We start from the raw sequence: 16,045 nt of genomic DNA on the forward strand, positions 1-16,045 counted from the left end.
ACGGGTCGGAAGGTTTCACCTATATATGAATCACCATATACACATTGTATTCACATTTAGCTTGATAACGCTGTCAGAATCTACATCGAAACGTCACTCAACCTAATAAACAACAATTTGCAATCCTTAAAGCTGTATGTTTCATTTCTGACTCACCAACTTCTAGAATGTCCATTAAACAAATATTTGGCAATACACACGAACCTGTAACTCTTTCGTAATGATATTTGGGTTGGACACGTGAAACACCACCTTCCTGAGGCTAAAAGGCAGACTTTTTAGCTGGTGTGTGATGTTCCAGAGTGCAGTGACCACAGGTTTGGTGACCAGTGTGACAGGGAGTGTAGATGCAAGGACAGACAGGAAGTGTGTGACAAGAGGACAGGTCAGTGTGACTCTGGATGTGAAGACGGGTGGACAGGACTGGACTGTCATACACGTGAGTACCGTGGTCATTGACATCACCGCCAACTGTTAGACCCAACTATTATACACGCATGTTGTTTAGGTTACAAACAAGAAAGTTGCAGGTTGGAATGAGGTGACGCTTACTAATTCAGGACATAGAATATTTCAAGGACAGAAATGAACTTAGGAAAAAGGTTCCACCGAATGTAGTGACTATGAGGTCATATCTACTGGGTTGAAATGGTGTATTATTAATATGCGGACTCCAGTTTAATTTTAGTGTATCCATTAAGTAGTTGCTTAATAAGTAGCTGTGAAACACACGGTCAGGACTTAACATGTGCGTAAGTATACTATTTTGATATGCATAAAGCTGCTGAGTGTTAACAGCTTGTGTCCAGTGATCATATAAAACGACATCCATTAATCCTACAGATACATTGAAAACACAGCTTGACAATATGCGTCGTGTTTAAGTTACACAGAAAGTGTTAATGGTGTCTTTAATCCTAACTATGACGTTATATATTTTGGAATAGAATGAGCGGCGGTGTGACGTCATATTGTTGTACTGCTTGGTTTAAAATTTGTTTCATTTTCCTTTATTGATATGGGTATACAGACTACACATTAAATACCAATATATATATATACTGGTAGTCCAACACGACACGATGAAAAATTGATTTACAAATCATGAATCAGAGTACATAGGATTTCTTAGATTACAAGTGATATTGATGTGCAAATGTGTGAGGAATAACAGTAAATGATGAAGAATCAGTGTTGGTCGATTCTTTCGTACTTGTAGTGCAGCACCTTCATTTTGTAAGGTGAAGATTTCCACGTTGAAACAATTTCTTCCCCAGAGATTTTTGTCATAAGACGAGTTCAGAGAGATAACACTGACAACAACGAAATGTTTATGCAGTTAACAGTTGTGATCTAAAATTAATTCTGTTTACAAAGGTATGGTCACGACTGTATAAAGCATAGCAGCAGAAGAAATTCCACGATTCCACGGCAGTACAAATGTGTATTAATGCAGTTTCTATGGCAGCAAAGACAGTATTCGCCTATATTAATTGCCGGATTCGTTTGGTTTTTATTATTATCAAAAGTGATGAACTAGACACTAAACCATAACGGGTATATTTCGTCGAACATATTGATTAAGGTGTGTTAAAGATGAAATTTATTATCTTTTTTGTGACAGAGTATCCATGTTTCCATGTAACCGTGCTCTCAGCCAAATGGCTCATCCTATGCAATGTCGTTACAGCTTGTCCTGAGGGACACTATGGTTCTGGCTGTATAGAGACGTGTGGACATTGTGCTGGGCGAGGTCAGAGCTGCCACAAGGTAGATGGGCATTGTATAACTGGCTGTCAGGACAACTGGAATGGAACATTGTGTAAAGGTTTGTATCAAGGTTTCTATGGTGCAAATACATGGCTGTAGAACTAACACGCCCTATAACTAATCGGTATGAACTATATTTTCAGTGTAGAATAGTACAATGTAGACTAGATGCAAACAACAAGAGAGGTTCCGGCCGAAAACGGTTCCACTGACACAGTCGACTTTGGTTCAAATTGGACCACGACAGCACTTGGTATTTCTGTAAAAACAGGCTAACTGGCGAAAACACGCACAGTCGCCACTTAACATAACTTATGATACCATACAAATGTATTTTCCATGACTGATTATCTCTCTTTTATCTACAAACTCCACATCCACAAATTAGATGTATATATGAGACAAATATTTCCTTTTGACCCTTTACATTTTTTCTTACACACTCGTGGGTGAGAAACCCATGTGAGATAACTGGTATCACACATATGTGTGAGATCGATTTCCAATCCCGTGATTGGCTTCTCCATTGCGATGACCTAAGGTCAAGTTATGACGGACTACTTTCCTGATAAAACTTCATTGATAAGTTTCTCGTGCTTTAACCGAATGCAGACCTGTTACTCGTGTCCAATACTTTAAAAATCTGTATAGCTGTCGCCTACCTTAATTGTGTGATTGCATTGTAACTACATTAGAACTTATGCAGGAGAGATGCGACAGGTTTCAAGGTATCGTCTTGCGAAAATACCTGACACGGTAACGTCAGTGCCAGTATCTGGGGAGATCGATTTCCCTACTTTATGATCATTCGCAAATTGACAAATTCGTTCAAGACAATCAGAACAGAAACACACAACGTACAACAATGTACAACATGAGGCGGTTGCAAGGGTTCATGATTGCAAATGGCGACACGCGTCCTATCGCGTCCATTCAACCAACAGAACTTTGTGACATTTTGTGTACATTTTTATTTCCCTCAGAAAGGAAGATGGTAGCAATTATGAACCATCAACGGTTCGTGGAATGTTGTCCAGCATTGACAGGTACCTTAAGTCAAAACACTACTGTTCATCACTCATCAATGATCGTGAATTCGAAAAGTCATCAAAACTAAACAAAACGTTCTAAAAAGTGATGGAATGGGTCACCTACCTCGCCGTGCTGAATCGCTCACCTCTGATGACATCAACAAGCTGTATGAAACAAAACAACTTGGTCCTCACCATCCCGAATCCATTTTGAACACCAGGTGGCGGAACAACACCACTCATTTTGGAATCCGTAGTGTCAAACCACACATGGGGTGATGTTGTACTTAAAACTGACTCCCGCGGTAGAGAATATCTTGAATTCACAGAGAGGCAGTCCAAAACATGCCAAGGGGATGATCCTTTAGGTATCCGTAAAATTCAGCCCAAAGCATGGGCAACTAATGGTGAGCGTTGTCCAGTATCCGTGTACAAGCTGTACTCGAGCCTCCGTCCTGCAGGGTACTCTGGTCCAGATACTACATTGCCACTAACAGCAAGGAACCATCTTGCAAATTCCCCTGGTTTAAACGACAACACGTCGGTATTAATAAACTGAGTTCAATAATGAAAAGAATGTCCAAAAGTGTTGGTTTCGAAAATCGAATTTCACAAACCATTCAGCTAGAAAATCCCTTGTCCAAACACTCTCCGATGAAAACATTCCTCCAACTCATATTATGCAGATATCAGGTCACCGTAACCTACAAGGTGTAAATAACTGCAGTCCAATTTCAAGCTCCCAACAGCGAAACATCAGTGACATCCTTAGTGGTAATGTCGAGCGCCGGGAAAGCAAGCAGTCCGTTTCAACGAAGAGTAGATCTAGTTTCCCTTGAAATGTGAACGTAACCTCCGCAGTGTCACAGTCCAGCACAAGGTTACGTTGAATGACAAACTTTCCTCAATATTTTCAGCTCCGGTGTATGGTGGGACATTCAACATGAACTTTTGCGGAAGTGCAAGTCCCCCCTTTTGCGAAGAAATCCAAACTATTCCTCGATGTCGACTATGTACAAATTGAATGAGCGTAACCTAGCACATGTTGAAATGTAATTTCACTGGGGAGAGAACCACTTACAGTTACAAAGTCATGGTCTTTAAGTGTTTAATGAAAGTTGTTAGATGTTTTCTTGTTTGCGTAATCGCTGATGCCTTAAAATGCACAAGTATGACTGATTCTTTCTTGTGGAGGGTTACAAATGTATATGGAGTCAGTAGTCTGCCCAGTGACGTCACTCTTTCATGACGATGCGTTATGTATCAATGCACCACTACAGTTAGAGAAAGGGCGAAACATTCATCGAGTTGATCCAAAGTAGTAAGATTTTAGGTGTGTAAGAAACAGATTACTGTACTCGTGTCTGTCAGATACCAGTTATCTTACAACTCGCTTTCGCTCGTTAGATACGTTTTGGAACAACTCGTTGTAAGATAAATGGTATCTGACAGACACTCGTTTAGTAATCTCTATGTACCATTGTAGAATAGTTGAATATATTTTCAAATACACACGAACCTGTAACTCTGTTATACTGTTTTTGGTATAAAAAAACTTGGAAAGTAGCCTTCATGGTGCCAAATCTACTGGCGTGGACTGTTGACTGCTGTGTGATGTTCCAGAGTGCAGTGACTTCTGGTTCAGGGACCAGTGTGACAGGGAGTGTAGATGCAAGGACACATATGAAGTGTGTGACAAGAGGACAGGTCAGTGTGACTCTGGATGTGAAGACGGGTGGACGGGACTGGACTGTCATACACGTGAGTACCGTGGTCATTGAGATTACCACCAACTGTCAGACACATTTACTGTACACGTAGGCTGTGTAGGTTGCAAAGTTCAGTGAGGCATGGAGGGGAAATAAATTATAAAGTATATTTAATATCCGACTGCGATGTCATATTATTTATGTTTAGTATATCCAGTGAATAATTGTTCTGGAATATGGGTATACACACTAAACATTAAGGACTGTAACTAACAGTACTAAGAAGATTTGCTTCAAGATCAAAGGCGCCGACTGTGCTTTATCAGTGCTTTACTGGGGGCGTGTATCCTCCCATTAGTTACACGCATCCTTATACAAACAACTTTACAAATGAGTGCCTATCTAATCTCATTCCTAAATAAGTTTATCGAACAGACTAAACCTTTTAGAAACAAAGAAAAACAGGCAACTGAAAACAGACGGTGGTGGTGAGGAAGATAAGCGACCTCCCACAAATGTGAAAGGTTTTGGAAAACATGTCTAAACACGCAATACAAAATATTTACACAATGTTTGACTAATCTCGTGTCATCATACATCTAATGAAGTAATTTATAGAGAGCAGAAGGGTGCGAGAAAGGGATGTTGGGGATGCAAAGATCAAGTTCTTGTACAGAAAATGATTTTGGAAGAGGCTAAAACGTACCACCGCGTGACACAGTCCCTCATGAATGGATTCTGATGTCTCCTCAGTGTAGTGACGTCCCTGAGCGACTTCTTGATTTACTCAAGTCTTTAATGAGTTGCTGGTCGACTCAACTTTGAGATGTACTCAAAAGGACAGGTGGAGACTTCGGAATCAATTCCAGTTAGAAGGGGAATGTTTCAGGGGATTCTTTTAGTCCTTTGCTTTTTTGTCTGTCTTTAAATCCTTTGCGTTTACTGTTCATTAGGGAGGAGGGTTACCACCCTTGACCTCATCAGCACAGATTCCCAACACCTCTTACTCATCTCCTCTACATGGATGATATCGAGCTCCTTGCCAAAGTAGATACCAGTTTGAAAGAGCATGTCACCTCATCCTGTACTGACTCCACTTTCTTCACACGGGGTGACGACATGCATGAACAGATACATGGATTACCTGTGGGCTCACCACTGTCACCTATCCTCACTGAAATATGTTTGGCAGACCTAGAAGAGAAAGCCCTTCTCACATCACCTTTCCAACCTATGTGCTGGTACCGGAAGGTGGACGACACATTTGTTGTGTTGTAACCCAACGATGACCCTCCTGGGCTGCTAGACCCAGAGTCAAATCACCAAGAAGACAGAAATCAACAACCAGATACCATCCCTAGACGTCCTTGTATCCCGCTCCGATTCCAACCAACTTCAAGACAACTGCATACCGAGAATCTACCCTATACCAAGCCAGAAGGGCAAAGAACATATGCTCCACAAATCTTCATGAAATGACCACCTCAAAGTTGTATATGACAACCTCAACAACTACCCACCCTATTTAGTGAACCGGACTATCACAGCAACTCTGTCGCTACCTTCTACCAATCCTCCTCGATCTTAATCTGCTCCCATGAAGATCTCCATCCCATACATCAGTAAACTATAATACCAGATCAGCAGGCTTCTTAAGCAGCAAGCAGGCATAGACACAGTTTTTCGACCTCCGCCACCATCAACAACCTCATGCAGGCCAGTGGAAGAAAATACCCACAAGTTATGAAACCCAACCCCGAAGGTGTAAGCTATAAAATGGACTGTAATTGTGGGCGCTCATACATAGGCGAAGCATCCAGACCCGTCAAAACCAGCATCACGGAGCGGGAGAGAATCAATTTCAAACAATACCGACCCCAGATTTACAGCGATCAAGGTTTCTTCATCCCCAATGCTTCCAGTGAGCTCAATCTATCAATTCTTCTGTCTCCTCTAGAAACAATCTTGGTATGTGCCTCACAGGCTTCTGTGTATATCCCCGTAATCTATGATCACATTGTTTTTCTTGAAAATACCCCACGCCCTGTGTATCACTGGCTTCCACCGGCTACCATGATTATACTTGTAATCTGCTTTATCTCTTAACCCGTTATCATCACATTTGTATATATACTTGTAAATACTTGTACACACACACACACACACACACACACACACACACACACACACACACACACACACACACATTTATTTTAGTTTTTGCGCATTCTGGGGAAGATCAGGCCTACACCTATCTCTTCATGAATGCTTCAGAATACCCAGATGCAAGGTAAACTTCGGACCGAGTATAAATCTCGGTTAAAGAATGTGGAGTTCAGAGCTTATTGCTCGAAACAAAGTCACAACCACCAAAGCTTTTGCTGTATCAGTCCTTTCCAATTCCTTTGGAGTAGCTGACTGTACAAAACGACATCCACAGTCTTGACCGTCTGACCATAAGGATCATGTCTGATGAAAGAGCCCACCACCCTCGTTCCTTTTTTAATCGTTTATATATGCCTATCATTTCTGGATTTAGGAGTTTCATTAATGTCAAGCCTCTTCATGATAGATTGTTATTGCGTACTTTTGCACATATTTATTTATCGGATGATCCTCTTGTAATCATTATGCATGTGAAGACGCATGAAAACAAGGAACTCCAAATTTATTTTAAGCATGCCAAGTTTGTTGAACACAATCTGAAATTTGAAGTTGATTTTGTTGATGGCGATGTACTGCTGGACAGTACAGTGATGGGAATAAACCTGATGAAGTCATTCTACAAGTCTGCTCAGACTCGGTCCTTTGTGGAGAAGCTGTCTAAGAAGCCATTGCATCGTGTGTACATGCAGTGTGTACAGGACAGCAATCCAATCCTGGATGAAGTCGGCTGGTCCCAAATGTGAATCTGTGAGCTTCCCTATTGCTGCTCAGGACCAGTCACTTCCCACCTGCAATCGTCAGAATGTGATTCTTAAAGAAAATATCAATATGAAATGTCGTCCTTGCAATGAATTCACAGAGACTGTCCACCACCTTGTCAGTAAATGCCCTTCCTTGGCACAAACAGCATATCTGAAAAGACATGATGGGATGGCTCGCTGCTTTTACTACCTTCTTCGCCATGCCTGTAACTTTGACCCCGAGTTCCATCTATGGTACGACCCTGAGCATGTCCAGGGTGACATGGAAAATGATTCTTTCAAACTTCTCTGGAATGGGACCATATACAGCATTAGACGAATTCCAGGCAACAACTCTGATCTTGTCCTTTCTGATAAAGCTGGGCTGCGTGTAGAGGGGACAAGGTCCCTGGGCTGATAATGAGGCTTACCAGCCTGACTGTGGCAGGGTCACCCGAACCCTCTCTGCTGCATTTACATTCTAATATGTAAAACATAATAATAATATGATTGTCTATATGCGTAGCTCGCCGTTGTTCACGAGCAAGGATTCAATGGATCTAAACTGTATTGCTCTTTGACACGATCTTATCTTATCTTATCTTATCTTATCTTATCTTATCTTATCTTATCTTATCTTATCTTATCTTATCTTATCTTATCTTCATTGCATGAGTTGTCTTGGGTACTACTCTTCCACCTGCTCATCAGTGTGGAAGGGACTGTTTGTACCAAGGAAGGGCATTTACTGACAAGGTGGTGGACAGTCTCTGTGAATTCATTGCAAGGACGACATTTCATATTGATATTTTCTTTAAGAATCACATTCTGACGATTGCAAGTGGGAAGTGACTGGTCCTGACCCGGGGTATCGCTCTAATCTAGCTGACAGTATTGACAATTTCAAATTGTCTACCTAATAGCACGGGCAACTATTGGGAGACAACCCGTGTATGACACTGGGAAAGGCCTGAGAAAGGCATGTTAAATTAGCATATTAATCATAGTGAACTTGAGAAAGTATTACATTTGGCACCTTAAAAGAGAAATATAGTTTGTCCTACCACCATGTATAGTGTACAAAGTGCACTTTTGCCCTGAACTATCATACTTCAAGTACGAGGACACTTAACTGGTTTATCGATACCACACAATACAATACATCGATTGACTACTCATGAACGACAGTACATAATGCGATTCATTAGATTACAAATTATACTGATGCATAAGTGTGTGATTAATAACAGCAACTGATTAAAAATCAATTCTTCTCTCCTTTTTTCGTATGCATTGGCATTGGCTAGTAATATGCTCGCAAAATGGAATAACCCCTGCTATTTTATGGTATACATTGGATTGCTAATCCGTAATTTGAGCAGAGTAGGTTGATGTACACAGCAATAGTGATTAAAACACGCAGAATGAATTTATACAATAGTTGATGTACACTGATTTGGTAATTTGTTATTTGAAGAGTAGGGCGAAATGTCGGAAATGCCTCTTAATGAAGTTATCGCATCTAAGAGTTCATAACTGACTAGCAGTACTTCAGAAAATGGGTACATACAAACCCCAGTGTATAGGCGACTTGACAAATAAATTTAGTCCTTAACTCAATACCAATTGCAACCATAACTATAAAGGTGAAATACCTAAAATATTTGGAAGCCAGTTTCATACTAAATGCATTTTATTCACGGAAGACAGTTTCGTGTACAAAACCTTTCGTGACTAGGTACTATGAATATGCACTTGTGACCTTCATCGGATTGACAGGCGATTCACCAACATTCTGCAGAAAGCAAAATGATATCTTTGATATTTCACGCTAACTCCAAAGGATAAAATCATAAACCTGTAACCGACGGACCAGAAACGTCAGTATATTTTGATTATCACCTACCATTTGCACCTGTAATATTCTATCGTCCCTTCACGGACATGCTGGTGTATTTTCACAGAGTGCCAGGACGGAACCTTCGGCTTCAACTGTACAGGCAGGTGTGGAAGGTGTCAGGGTGGACAGCCATGTGCCAAAATAGGAGGAGAGTGTGAAACTTGTGCTCATGGATTCAAACCACCGTTTTGTCAAGGTGAGGAGCTAGGAATAAATTGCACCAATACTGCAGGATAGTATTTACAATATACTTTTAACAATCAGACCACGAACTCAGTTTGTGGTAGTACACCAACTTTCGTCAGAGTGTACTACCTCCATAATGTTAAGTAATTGTCTGTCATGCAGTGTGTGAGGACTACTTCTATGGGGAACAATGCAGTTCTACATGTGGCCATTGCCGTGACAACGCCAACTGCAACAACGTGTCAGGGGAGTGCCCGGATGGATGTGAACAAGGATGGCAAGGGATGACGTGTCACCAAGGTAACCAAATCTTTCACTTTCTCTTAAAGAAAAGTAATTTTGCTTCAAACAATGTTGGTACAATATTATGGGGTATTTATAGATGCTTCTGTGCGCTGGTATGCCTACCCCCCACACATATACAATTTAAAGTTGTTTGTACTATACCTGTTATGGAAACGAGATAGTTTGCATCGTGACAAGTTCCAAATGCCCGGTAGGAAGGTATAACAGCCCATGCTACCTGATGGTATTTGTAGAAAGCATTTCATACATGCAATCTACATGCATGGTGAGATTTGCTTAGCTGGATCGTCCTGGAGGAGATTTAGATTTAAGACACTAAAACTAAACGTTTTTTGACAGAATGTGATGAGGGCAGATATGGCGACGGGTGTGCTAAGGCTTGTGGTCGGTGTGCAGGGAAGTGCGGCCCTGTTAATGGATCATGTGATCAGGAAGGATGTCGTGATGGATGGACAGGGCAGAGATGTGACGAAGGTAACCTGTAGTAAAGAAAGATGAACAAACTGGAGACGAAGGTAAGCGCAGTTACTAAGGGATATGAGGCAAGTAAGAGTGGTCGGTGAGGATGAATAAGATGGAAACGTTACGTTGGTAAGTGTTATCAAGGGAAGTGAACAGAGATGTGACGAGGGTAAAGGTTGTTAGGAAGGGTGAACAAGGTAGGTAAATGACATGAAGTCACAAGGGGAGAACATGGTGGAGATGTTACGTCGATATGTCAAGGAGAGTGAACAAGGTGAGATGTGACGCTGGTAAGTGTTTTAATGGAGTGTGAACGCGGTGGAGATATGACGTAGGCAAGTGTTATGTCAGGAAGGGTGAACACCGTGGAGATGTGACGTAGGCAAGTGTCATGTCAGGGAGGGTGAACGAGGAGGAGATGTCATGGTGTGCTACTACCATGGGTATTAGATCTGCCGTAAAAATGTATTGGTTCTTGGTGTTGTGGGTATTTTTGTGATGTTTGGGTTTGTTTATTGATTTCGGTGCAGAGATTTGTGTTTCTTTCAGGAATTGTTAGTTTAGGTCTGAAGATACTTAATGGGATCGTGTTTATGTTTAGATTTCTTAGATTGTGTTCAGAAATGAGGTTTGTTATGCATTGCGAGATCGGGGTTAGAAGTGTTACTTTGCGAGAAAGCGCTTGCAGTTTGTGCTATATTTGTATTTGAGATTTGTTTAAGAAGATTGTTTGTGTCGATGCTCAGAAATTTATGATAAACTTGTGTCATCCTAGTTTTAACGGGATTTCGCCAGTTAGTGTGTGTAGTAAGGTTCCTTGTTGTGTGCCTGTGATTCTTTAATTCTTTAAGTTCGTTATTATTTAGTTAGTCGTTTAGAGTGTTTCAGTGAAAGACTACGAAACAGACACCTACAGTCGACCCCTAATGTCTCAAACTCAGTTGAAACAAATTCTCTGTTGTGTCGAACTCATCTCTCGATCCCAATCGATTTCCTTATATTCATCATTATTGCTATGCTGATGGATGAGTCGAACATTCGGATAAGTCGAATTGTTCCTTTGGTATATATGTACATGAGAAACAACAATAGTAATGAAGTCTATGTCTTGTGACGCAAGTAGTTGATGTTTTAGGTCTTTGATTCCCGAATGATGGCATGGTCCTGGATTTTGTTGATGAGCTCAGAAATAGCAGATTTGTTGTTCTTTCAGTATTTTATTGTGGGGTCTGCGGGTTTCAGCAATGTATGTGACCCCAGAATTGCAGAGGGGATTCAGTCGTGAGCTTCTGGTGCCTCTGCCATTGGCGTGCGTGCGGGTTGCGATATACTCGTTTGAAATTCAAATCCCAAATACTGTTGGACCTCGTTTTTTGTTCTAAGGTGTAACTTTAGGCATGAATTTTCGAAATAGCCTGAGCTATGTCAACTAGAGATGTTTTGTCACGATAGCCACCCGTGATTCTTATTCGCAACTTATTTGACGACCAAATCTTGGAATGGCTATGGTTAGATCGACTGAAACACACATGTACTTTTCTGCACCAGACGAGTGCTGATATTCAGTAAACACTCTTTTTGTTAACCTGACCGATCCAGTTCCTTGCTGCAGTGGCACACGATGTCCACAGAATTGATGAGTATCTCCGATAACACATGGATTGTTCACTATATACAGATGACGAGACAGGCAAGTATACATTTGGGAGCGTACCCAACATAAGCCAGACATGTCATTTATTTCATTTTTGACCCGTAAATTCATTTGCTTTTTCAGGTTAGATCTTTTACGTTGTTTACCCTTGACTTGACTGGAAAAAAACAAGTGTGAATGTGTAAATTCAATCTTTTATTTTTCACATGTAGCATGTCCAGACGGTACCTTCGGTAAGGCATGCCGCGAACAGTGTGGACAGTGTCTGGGTGGACAGGTGTGTGACAAGGAGACAGGGGTGTGTCTAGGGTCCTGGTGTGAGAGAGGATGGAAGGGGCTTCAGTGTTTAACAGGTGGGTTGTCACATCACGATTGCACATACAGTTGTAGGGGTGATGTTCAGAACGAGGAACGATCAAGGTCTACAGCCCTGTCATTAGATCAGTTAATGAAATCAACACTGCACTGTAATGCGACATCTATTTAATTGTTCTTGAGCTTTGTTTATACGTCGATTCGGTCCGAATTTTCAGAACCCACCAGTTTGTGGTACCTGTGATGAATCAGGGATGATTGGTGATTCATAATGTGTATTTTCCTCAGACTGCAACGGAACCGGCTTCTACGGCCACAACTGCAACGAGACATGTGGAATGTGCGTCGAGGAGTTGTGTGACCCTATCACAGGCGAGTGTCCCCGTGGGTGCAGACCCAAATATGTCGGTGCGACGTGTACAATGCCAGGTAAATAGTATTGATTTTTTTCTTTCGCGGAATCAGCTGGTAACAGTGTGTATTTGTTCAAGAGTTGGTTAGTTGGGTTGGGTTGGTTATGTTTAGGCTATAGGGAATGTGCAGATGACTTGTCTGGTTGTTCTAACGGAGTAGGTACGCATTTCCTAGTTGTGCATGGACTATAGAGAATGTGCAGATGACTTGCCTGGTTGTTCTTCTAGACTATGTATGTATTTGTTAGTTGTGTGTAGACTGCGGAGATTGTGCAATTTGTCCGGTTCTTTTTCTAGAGTATGTACGTATGTGTACGTTAGTAGTGTGTAGACCACAGAGGGTGTGATTCGTTTGATTCTTCCTCAAGAGTAATAACGACTGTAAATCTACAGAAAAAGTATTATTTCAGAACCCTCGAACTTAATTGGTCAGGTCGGTGCAGGTGTGGCGTACACGCTTGTTGCTGTCCTTCTCGTGGCGATGATCATTGCGATGTATTTCCTGAGGAGGTAATTGAAATTTTAGTTCACTTCACAAAACAGATGTATCACAACACCTGAATACACAAGACTATGAGCTTACAACACTATGCATGGCTGTGTTGCAAAGATTAACACATTGACCAAAAATGCTAAAGCATATAATCACAGCTTAATATCTGACGAAAATGCCAGTTCACTGTATTGCAAAACATGTCAATTTCCTGTAATACAAAACATGTCAGTTTCCTGTATTACAAAACATGTCAGTTTCCTGTATTACAAAACATGTCAGTTTCCTGTATTATATAACGTGAGTTGTTTGTATTACAAAACACGTCAGTTCACTGCATTGCAAAACATGTCACTTTATTGTATTACAAAACTTCACTTAAGATATATGCAGATGTGGATATATTTTGTAACTGTTTGCTCGACATTCTACAAGCTGGTGAGTCACAAATGGAATATAACTTTGTACGACCGTCTTAATGCTGTTATAGTGCTGTAGTAAAAGAATGTTACATGGTCTTAAATTTTATGTTGCTGTAGGAATAGGTATAGTTTGTAATTGTTTAATTGGCATTCTAAAAGTTGGTGAGTCAAAATTGAAATACAACCTTGTGCGAGAGTCTAAAAGCCATTCATTGCTACTGCAACAGTACAGGAATGTTACAGTCCTTTTGTTCATTTTCTTTATGGATGACAACTTCCTGTTTATTGTTTATAACGGTGTAAGAATAAACAAGAAGTTTTCATCTATAAATGGTACGTTTTGTACTTGAACATGTTGCGGTTCTTTTTGTTGAGTAACGCTAACGACAATGTGATCTGAAAACACTTTGATCACTTTGCACAGACGGAGAAGAATGAAGCCGACCGCTGAGGATGCTGCATCTCCTCCCGATGTCGTCATAAATCCAACATATCCAGGTAAGTATAAATACATTTGCAATAAAGGAAAAACGGAAAAACGTTCTGTATTTCAAGAAAGCTCAGTTTCCAAAGAAGGTACCAAAGGTTCCAGGCGTTCCCGTTCCTCCTGTGGTGGCCACTACAACCACATAGGAAGTGTTCACCAAAAATGAAACAAGGGAACGTAAGGTACAATCAAAACTGCATCAGACAACATTTCTGTCACTGATGCGTCAATTTCTGTACATCGTATGTGCACAGTTCATTGTTAGATTTGTGGTGATTGCCCCAGATGCATGAAGATCGGGTTGTCTGTTATTCTTTGTACTGTTTTGCCTCAAATCTTTACTTTGATGTAAACACTATTTCCACTATTTCCAATACTGTTTGCTGATTAACCTTCAGAAAGCGATCGCCTTCGTTTTTGACACGGGATGGTGGGGTAGCCAAATGGTTAAATCGTCACGCTTACGACCCGGGTTTGATTAGCCATGTGTAAAATGCGTTGAGCCAATTTCTAGTATCCCCGCTGTGCTTTTGCTGGAATATTGCTAAAAGCAACCATGCTCACTAACTCATTTATGACAATGCGTCCGATCCTGGACCGCTGATGACAGTCATATAACAGTACAACCTAGTACACCCCTGATGAATGTGTCCTGAACCTCTGACGATAGTCATGTAACCATACAACCTCGTATAACCCCTGATGAATGTGTCCTGAACCTCTGAGGATAGTCATGTAACTGTACAATCCTGTACACCCCTGATGAATATGTCCTAAACCTCGGACGATAGTCATATATCAGTACAACCTAGTACACCCCTGATGAATGTTTCCTAAACCTCGGACGATAGTCATGTAACAGTACAATCCCGTACAACACTGATGAATGTGTCCTAAACCTCGGACGATAGTCATGTAACAGTACAATCCCGTACAACACTGATGAATATGTTCTAAACCTCTGACGATAGTCATGTAACAGTACAATCCCGTACAACACTGATGAATGTGTCCTAAACCTCGGACGATAGTCATGTAACAGTACAATCCCGTACAACACTGATGAATGTTTCCTAAACCTCGGACGATAGTCATGTAACAGTACAATCCCGTACAACACTGATGAATGTTTCCTAAACCTCGGACGATTGTCATGTAACAGTACAATCCCGTACAACACTGATGAATATGTTCTAAACCTCGGACGATAGTCATGTAACAGTACAATCCCGTACAACACTGATGAATATGTTCTAAACCTCTGACGATTGTCATGTAACAGTACAATCCCGTACAACACTGATGAATATGTCCTAAACCTCGGACGATAGTCATATATCAGTACAACCACGTATAACCCCTGACGATTGTTTCCTAAACCTTGGACGATAGTCATGTAACAGTACACTCCTGTACAACACTGATGAATATGTCCTAAACCTCTGACGATAGTCATATATCAGTACAACCTCGTATAACCCCTGATGAATGTTTCCTAAACCTCGGACGATAGTCATGTAACCGTACAACCTCGTATAACCCCTGATGAATGTTTCCTAAACCTCGGACGATAGTCATGTAACAGTACAATCCTGTACAACACTGATGAATGTTTCCTAAACCTCGGACGATAGTCATGTAACAGTACAATCCCGTACAACACTGATGAATATGTCCTAAACCTCTGACGATAGTCATATATCAGTACAACCTCGTATAACCCCTGACGATTGCTTCCTAAACCTCGGACTATAGTCATGTAACAGTACAATCCTGTACAACACTGATGAATATGTCCTAAACCTCTGACGATAGTCATGTAACAGTACAATCCCGTACAACACTGATGAATATGTCCTAAACCTCTGACGATAGTCATGTATCAGTACAACCTCGTATAACCCCTGACGATTGTTTCCTAAACCTCGGACGATAGTCATGTAACAGTACAATCCCGTACAACACTGATGAATGTTTCCTAAACCTCGGAC

The 16,045-nt window shown here is 41.0% G+C and overlaps 1 protein-coding gene across 1 annotated transcript in view; it reads left to right on the top strand.

Annotated features, from left to right (window-relative positions):
* LOC137296249 (multiple epidermal growth factor-like domains protein 6) overlaps positions 1 to 16,045 on the top strand; it is a 289,784-nt gene that overhangs the window by 158,266 nt on the left and 115,473 nt on the right. The window contains exon 15 of the mRNA XM_067827995.1: positions 1,691 to 1,828. Within this exon, the coding sequence (XP_067684096.1) occupies positions 1,691 to 1,828 (138 nt within the window). The remainder of the gene's footprint in view (positions 1 to 1,690; positions 1,829 to 16,045) is intronic.

The sequence above is a fragment of the Haliotis asinina genome, chromosome 9 (assembly GCF_037392515.1).
Source record: "Haliotis asinina isolate JCU_RB_2024 chromosome 9, JCU_Hal_asi_v2, whole genome shotgun sequence".
Classification (NCBI taxonomy): Eukaryota; Metazoa; Mollusca; class Gastropoda; order Lepetellida; family Haliotidae; genus Haliotis; species Haliotis asinina.